Here is an 8979-nt window from a genome sequence, read left to right as displayed (position 1 = left end):
AAAGTAACTTCTTGATTAATTCTAATCTAAGTTTTCACCTTTAATCAAAGTAACTTCTCAATTATTAGAAAAAACTCATTCAATCATATGAAAGTTTCTAAAATTAATCAAAGTAACTTCTCAATTAAAATTTAAAAACCCTTGGACTCATACGATTGTTATGTTATTTAGATTTAACATCGTACTAACTTGCTACAATGTAAAATCATTACTTTTACTAAATTAAGAACCAAAAGACATAGATGAAAATAAATCTCAACAAGAATCAAAAGAACAAACAAATTAATTGATCTAACCTCAAAATCCAATTAAGAAATTACAATGGAATCAACCCAAGATGTTCAACACTCCATGAAATACAAAATAGAAATAGAAGAAGAATAGAGAGAGAAAGGAAACGAAATTAGGCCTCCTTAAGGGTTCCTAAACTCCGAAGTCCCGAGTTTGTCCTTTCTGCTTCTCCGTTAGTTTCTTTATATAGGAATTGGACTGGGCTTTTTTGTTGCTAAAATCTCTCAAATATCTTTTAAAATAAAGATAAAGATAAATATTTAAAAATATTTGGAGAGATATATACTATTTGACAAATATAATTGTTTGATAATATCAATATCTAATATAATTAAATAAATAAATTAATTAAAGATATATGATAAATTATCACCAATTAGTATTTGTATTAATTTTCCAAATCAACCCTTTGCAATCTCCTTAAATTATCTTCTAAATAATCCAATATCTTCAAGATATATTTGTTTGTTGTGGAACTAAAAAGATTCAAGAAGATCTTGTCATATTTAAAAAGATTTGGTAGTTATTATCTTTTAATATTTTATGATATAATTAAATAAGATAATTATTTAAAAATATCAAATAAAATATCTAAAGATATATTTTTCCCAAATTATCTTCTATCATAAAGATAAAGAAAATCGCAAGGTCCAATTTTTTTGTTCCTCTCTTCTTGGTTTAGCCAAACTTCTTCACTTTTTCAAGCTTTTCTTGTCGTCTTCATGCGATGCTTGGCTTGGATTTTTGTGCTTTTGATAATTTCTTATTCTTGGATTTATATTTAAGGTGTCATGAAGCTTTAACCAATTTATTTCCACACCTCCATGAGCTCAACTTAGCTGCAGCTGCACTAACACACCTCAAAATATCCAAAGAACATTTATGCAACTAAAAAGCTATTTTTAACATGTTTTTGTATTTCATGCTCAATAAACCCAATAATAGGAAATCCGAATTAAATCAATGTTTAAGCACACAAATTCAATTAAATACCCAGAATTGAACATTAAATGAGGGCAAAAATACGTACTCATCAGGGATTGATGGTGTTCCTTGAGTTGAGCTCGGAACGTATCCCTTGAGTTGAGCTCGGGATAGGGGTTAAGCACGTAGCATTCCTTGAGTTGAGCTCGGAATGGCATCCCTCGAGTTGAGCTCGGAATGGCATCCCTCGAGTTGAGCTCGGGATGGCGGATGAACATGAGGAACCCTTGAGTTGAGCTCGGGTTGGCGAGTGTTGCCGGTGTGAGTGTGTTGGTTGTGGCTAGTACAGATGGGTCCAGATGGATGGCCCTCCTCAGCAGATAGCTAACGAGTTTGGTAGTCTTGGGACATTACAAACTACGTTCGTATTTGGGAACTCCACCTGGCGTTACGGTGTATGATCCGTAGTAATGGTTCCCGCACGTGCTCTATCGGTTGTGGCAGATAGGTATGGCAACAAGTCACCTTGGGGTAATCACTAAAAGAGGTAGAACACGAATGACCTGGTTGTGGCCAAGGGAGAGAGAATCGAAGGAGGATTTTTGTTTGGCGGGTTGCATGAAGTATATAAGTGATTTATATATGTGTATGAATATATTTGTATGTTTATTTTGTTAAGCTTACCCTATCTGCTTGTGTTTGGCGATGATCGTATGCGCGGTACACGTGAGCAGATGATGTTGATGCAGGTGGTGCTGGTGAGGCTTAGCCACGGAGCGGGGATGTCATGAGAGTTTCATGTTTAAGTTTTATATCTTTGGATTTGTAATAAATTTTAAAGGCTTATGGCCTATTTGATAACACTTTCAGTTTTGTAATTGTGGATTTCAGATTATTTATTAATCTAATAAAAAGTTAAATTTCCTGCGTTTTTGGAAAATGAGGTATTATTAAATGAAACTGATTATTTTTTTTGTTATTTATTATTAAAATCCGAAATATCCTGACGGGATGTTACAAAAGATATTCTGATTGAAGATTTAATCTGAAGAATATCAAGAGTAATTGAATAGTTAAGAAAGGAAACATTCTCTTATTGAAGAATGTGAATGTTGCCATATATTTATCAGCCAATCACGAGAAAGAAATACTTTGCAGATCAAAGATTACAAGAGAGTATCCAAATGATTTAAGTCTCAATGTTATAGTGTTTGAAATTAAAATGATTCAAGTCTCAATGTTATAGTTTTTGAAATTCAAATTATTGAATGGATAAAAAGGAAAGAACTGATGATTCATACAAAGAAATGCACTATGATTGAATATCACGAACTTCTAAGTGAAGAATGACGAATATATTTGAAGATATCAAAATATTCTACGTTAACAGTCAAATGGCATAAACACAACTATATATATATATATATATATATGTCTTTCTGATTGTAACTATGAGTTCTTAATATCAGGGGGGAGATTGAGAGAAAATACGTGGAAAGGTTAAACTCATTATAACTTGGAGAGGTTAATACTTACTGCTAAATAGAGGTGTTGATTAATGAATTTCTTAAGTAGGTGGCTTAAGAGACTAGACATAGCCTTCAATGGAGGTCAGCTATTATAAATCCTTATGTTCATTCATCTCTTCCTTTTGACTTTAATTATATTTGTGATCCATAGTGATCATGAATCTCTAAAGTTTGTGTTCATAGTGATCAAGAATTTATAAAGTTTTCTAAGGACCAAGGCAAGGTAAGTAAGAGGTATGCAAGGTGGGTAGAGTTCATTGAACAATTCCCTTACATGATCAAACATAAGCAAGGAAAGAGCAATGTGGTGGTAATGCACTATCTAGAATACACACTTTGCTTTCCCTCCTTGAAATAAATTTTTTAAGTTTTGATCATGTAAAGGAGTTGTACCCAAAGGATGTGGACTTCTCCATATTCATAGTGAGTGCCATCATAGGGGACATAAGAACTACTACCTACACAATGCCTACCTTTTCAAAGGTAAGAGACTTTGTGCACACCAAGGATCCTTAAAGGCCTCACTCATCAAAGAGGCACATGAGGGGGGTTTGATGAGGCGTTTTGTAGCCTCTAAGAATGTAGAAGTCTTGGAGGAGTGTTTCTTTTGGCCTTATATAAGGAATCAAGTAGAAAAACATTATGAGAATTGCATCACATGCAAGAAGGCCATGTCTATAGTCTACCCTCATGGTATCTACACCCCTCTCCCTATCCCCACTTTGCCTTGGGTAAACATTTCCAAGGATTTTGTACTAGGGCTTCCAAGGAAAAAGAGAGGAAAGGATTCTATCTATGTGGTGAATAGATTTTCAAGCTGGTGTTTGAGTTGTTTACACAGTTTGACATGTTCTAACTCAAATGTCAACCTAAAACGTCATTTAGCATGTTATTGGGTTAAAAAGACTATATCCATTCATTTTTAAAGTCTTGAAACAAACAGATATCAAAGTTGTGGGCAAGAACGAATTTCAATTTTACGTCTAAGTTTAGGGACTACAAACAAATTTAATCCAAAATATAAATAGTCATTTCAATCAAGGATATCTAGGTCGCTCACTGTAAGACCCGTGGAAATTAATTAATTAAATAAATAAATAATTAATAAATGCGGGTAGTGGAAGCCTTTATGACATTAAATTCTAATTTGTATGACGTGGAAAAGTACTAGCTGAAATGGTTGAGAGTACTTTAATTGTGTGAGAGGACTTGGGTTCAAGTCCTATATATGCCAATTGTGTGTTATTTAATTGTTATTATTTTTAAATTACATTGAACATGATTGAGAATAATATAAGCATTGAATTGTATTAGTTATCATGAAATATGAATTGGTTGGCTTTGGCATGATTGTGGGTTTAAGCCTTGGAGAACCCAAATTAAACTTTATTTTTGTTATTTTTGGTTTTGGCTTGAATTTGAAGGGTTAAAGGAAACCCTAGCAGACATGGCAGCCAAGGGTGGCTGAAAAACAGAATGCATTAGGCCATTGAATGGTAATTAACATTTGATTAATGCTATTTTCGTTTTTATGCAATTAAACCACATTAAGACCACATTAAAAGGCTAATTAGAGGTAACATAAAGGGTTTTGGTGGGCTGCCATTGTGGTTGCAGAAGAGAGCACGAAATTTGAGAGTGGTGAGTATTGAGTGAAGCTTTAGGGGCTAAATTGAGAAGAACCAAGGAGGGTCTTTGGTGATCAAGGGAGAATTTTTCGAGTGTCAAAGTTTTAAGCAAAGGAAACCAGGTTAGGGGAGTTTTACACGTTAGAACTTACGTTTGGGATTGAATTGCATGACATATTCTGAATTGTATGATTGTTGTTCATTTTTGGTTGCAATTTCGTGTTTCTGGAAAATTTCAAGAAACCGCCTGGCGGACTGTGCATAGCCGCCAGGCGGCACATGCATTTCTGGCCTTTTCTAGGTTCCTGATGAGGAACTGCCTAGCGGTAAGCTCCCAACCGCTAGGTGACACATACTAATTCCACCTAGTTTCTGGGTTTTTGATGAACTGTTTGGCGGTGATGAACACCCGCCAGGCGACGCGAGCGATTTTGGGTCAATTTTGGTATTTTCTAGGTTCTGGGTTAATTTTAATCGAGGAAGAAGATATTATTAATGGTTTGGTAGTGATTGGAGGCTAAAATTTGCTAAACTATTTATAATTAAAGTCTCGATTGGGTGGAAATGGTATGAACATTATTTTAGGGTTGATTATTTGGGATTATTCCAATACGCACTATCTTGATTGGTAATTGTTGCTGGAAATAAGTATATTGTGAATTTGATGAATGAACCGTGATTATAAACACATGGGAGCAGCCATTGGATCGTAAATACAATTAAAATCAGAAGAGTTGGGGTTGTTTGGAGTTCGCAGGTGTTGAAATTCTTGAAAATTGCCCAGAAGTATAAGCACCTCCTGGCGGCAGGGGATTGGCCGCCAGGCACCAGCGTAGTGGCAATGAAGCTGTGTGGCTGTGATGGCAGGCATAGGGGTGGGTTCTGTTATAGTTGAATTTGGAACTAGGGGATTGATTGGTGATAATCTTGGGTAAGTATGGTATAATCCTCACGTATGAATTAACCTAGTGGGTTAAACATTGAATTGGATGGTAGTAAATATTTTAGGACTGATTAAATGAAAGTTGATAGAGTGTAAATTATGGATGGGGGTAAGCTATGTGAAGGAGGTCCAGAAATGTGACTTGTTCCTTGATAGGGTTATATTTATGAGTGAAGGTTGGTAAAGATGTAAGAAGAGCGAATGGAAATTAAATACCCAGCTGATGTTTTGAATGTGAGTGGAATTGGCCAAGATGGGAGTGTGGTGTAATTTTGTTAAGATATGGATGATGTGTCATGAGTCTTAGAAACCTATGAGTGATTAATAGAGTACTAAAGGTATAAGGTTAACAGTGGTATATGGTAAAGTTAGAAATGTTGAACTAAACAAGGTGAACTATTGGTAAACCTAGGTGGGTGAACCAAATGGAAATTAAGAACATGAGAAAATGAGTTAAATCACATGGATTTAAGATTAATTAATTTGGTAAAGTTCAGTGTTGGGATTGTGCAAAGTGAGATATGGAAATTAGTGAGGGAGAACTCCAAACCCAATAACTATTGTTGTTACTGATACAACGCCTGGCGACTTCGATTCTGCCGCCAGGCAATAGCTGCCAACAGAGAGCTATGGAATGTGTGTGTGCCTGGCGGTTAGGGTCGTCCTGCTAGGCGATATCTGCAACGAGGATGAAGCAGAGGCGCTACGCGCCTGACGGTAGACTACTGAGAAAGTAAAAGTGATACATGATCGAATGCGTGCAACTCAGAGTCGGCAGAAATCCTACGCAGATAAGAGGAGGAGGCCGCTTGAGTTTGAGGAAGGTGACCATGTGTTCCTCAGTGTTACACCTATAGTAGGTATTGGGAGAGCATTGAAGTCGAGGAAGTTCACCCTCGATTCATCGATCCGTATCAGATCACGAGGCGGATTGGACCAGTGGTGTACGAGATTGCTTTGCCACCTCACTTGACAAACCTACACAATGTCTTCCATGTATCACAGTTAAGGAAGTACATTACAGATCCTACTTACATGCTAGAGGAGGATGATGTTCAGGTGCGGGAAGACCCGACGATCGGAGTTGGACCAGTGAGAATCCTGGATTCTCAAGTCAAGCAACTCAGAGGAAAGGAGATTCGGACTGTGAAGGTTCTTTGGGACAAGGCAACTCAGGAAATGACGTGGGAGATGGAAGATGTCATGAGGAGGTCTTATCCACACCTATTCCCTGGTAAGTTCTCTTTTTCGAGGACGGAAATTTTCAAAGTGGGGGGAATGTAAGACCCGTGGAAATTAATTAATTAAATAAATAAATAATTAATAAATGCGGGTAGTGGAAGCCTTAAATGAGTGTCTTATATATGTAAAAATATAATTATGTGTTTAATTCGTTAAGCTCACCTTATCTGCTTGTGTTTGGCGATGATCGTGTGCACGGTACACGTGAGCAGATGATGTTGATGCATATGGTCTTGGTAAGGCTTAGCTACGGAGCAGGAATGGCTTGGGAGTTTTATGTTTTTATTATTATTGGTTTAGAAATAATTTGTAAACATTTGCGAGATGTTTTTATATTATTTCCAGAAGTTATAATTTATGGATTTTGCTTTATTATTTGAAGTAATAAAAGTTTTAAATTTCCCGCACTTTTGGAAAATGATGTTTTATTAAATGCAGAGTAATTATTATTTTTTCTTTATTTTATTAAAATCCGTAATATCCTGACGGAATGTTATACTCACGCCTAAGTGTATTCAACCCTTATAATATGGCCATCAAGTGAGAAAGCTTGGCCGGCTACGTATGGGCTAACAAGGAAGTATTCCTCACATGTCTGAATACATCTTGACCACCCATGCCTAGATGTACTCGACCCTCACAGTATGATCCAACATCATGATAGCTTGGCCAAATACAAGGCGACCAATCAGAGTCGACATATGGAAAACATTGATCGAATTGACTTACTTAAGATCATGATTAAGGTGTGATTAAGCAGATTGATTAACTCAAGACTAATCGAGGTAATTAGCCAAATGGATCAAGCCTATCCATGTAAAAAGCCCATAAACATATTATAGATAGCACAATACACGAGGTACATTATGATATTCATTAATTATTGCATTTATTACTTGTTGATACACTTGGTTGACTTGAGTGTCGAAGGTTTTTGTGTAGGGACAACCCGTACTTAGTTGGGAGAAGAGGAGTACCCTTAGAGTGGTCAAATATTCTTGAAGTTAAAGTTTGGCCCATTTTGAATTCTTAGATATATATGAATATATATATATATATATATATATATATATATATATATATATATATATATATATATATATATATATATATATATATATATATATATTCATATAAAATCACAAATCGATCATAAGAAATATTTAACTATTATTGTATTAACATTAAAAAAAATAAGGAAACACATTTAAATGGCATGAAAAAAAAAGAAAGAAATAAAGTAAAATTTGGATGAATGGAAATTGAAACGTTAAATTTTTTTGTAAAAGTTACAATAAAAATAAACTTGTTTGGTTTAAGAAAAACATAAAAACAAACTTGAAATAAGTTATGAAGAAGACGAGATTGTTGTTTGAGGGGTGGAGAACGAACAAAAAATGGAAGACGAGATTGCATGAAGATGAGTTTGCTTCGCGAGTGACAATGAAATTGATGATGGAAGACTAATATGAAAGAGGAGAGCGCGAGAGTAAGATTTATGGTGGAGTGGCTGCTTCACCGCGAGTGGAAAAAAAATTAAATATACGATGACAAGTCTTCTAAAATGAGACACAATAACTTCACTTATTATGACATGCCTACTGCACACGCCAAATTTGATAACACTGCACACGCCAAATTTGATAACACTACCGTTGATGCGATCAAATTAATATTACTTATTTATAACAACTTCAGTATTGTTTAAAGAGTAGTCAACAAAATAGAAAGGGTAAAGTAACTTAAAGTCGTCTCCCAAAGAACATGGAATTGATTTTTAACAAATTAGTTGTTATAAAAACTATACAAAATGGTTAACCAATCCATTCGCCCAATTCATGCTTTTAAAAGTAATTGAATCAATCCACAAGTTCAAGTTAAAGTAAGGAATTAAAATTCTGCAACAAATCTCGCTTAAGCTAGACTGATCTCGCTTAAGCTAAAATCTCTCGCTTAAGCTAAACTGATAGCTTTTCACTAGTTTCAACATGTAAGAACACAAAATCCCAAACAACAAAAACTAAAGAAAACACAAACCTGTTGCATAAAACGTTGGCATCATATTTTCATGCTTTAAAAGGGTAAACAAATCAATCATGGGAGCATACAAGTATTTAAACAACTCTGTCGTCAATCTCGCTCAAGCTAAGAAGCTCTCGCGTAGGCGACATGGGTCTCTCGCTCAAGCGAAAAGCTTTTGCTTAAGCGAGATTGAAAACAGAGAGGACTTCGAGTTCTCGCTCAAGCTAGCCCATCTCGCTCAAGCGAGAAGCCTTCGCTCAGGCGAGCACTCGAAACCAAAGGGGGGGCGAGTTATTGCCATTCTCGCTTAGGCGAGAGCTCCTCGCTTAGGCGAAAGCTCATTGCTTAGGCGAGAGCTTCTCGTTTGGACAAAAAATAGATCACTTAGGCAAGCATAGCA

General features: G+C 35.7%; 1 protein-coding gene across 1 annotated transcript; it reads left to right on the top strand.

Moving 5' to 3' along the window:
• Positions 1 to 5232: 5232 nt before the first annotated feature.
• LOC146887034 (uncharacterized) lies at positions 5233 to 6599 on the top strand. Its single transcript, XM_085671990.1, has 2 exons — positions 5233 to 5303; positions 6176 to 6599. The coding sequence occupies exons 1-2, from the start codon at positions 5233 to 5235 to the stop codon at positions 6597 to 6599; spliced, it is 495 nt and encodes a 164-aa protein (XP_085528116.1).
• The last annotated feature ends 2380 nt before the right edge of the window (positions 6600 to 8979 follow it).

The sequence above is a fragment of the Vigna unguiculata genome, chromosome 4 (genome assembly GCF_037176805.1).
Source record: "Vigna unguiculata cultivar grain cowpea cultivar isolate G323 ecotype 2 chromosome 4, ASM3717680v1, whole genome shotgun sequence".
Lineage (NCBI taxonomy): Eukaryota > Viridiplantae > Streptophyta > Magnoliopsida > Fabales > Fabaceae > Vigna > Vigna unguiculata.
The sequence above is the reverse complement of the archived record's forward strand: the minus strand, read 5'-3'. Positions and strand labels throughout refer to the sequence as shown.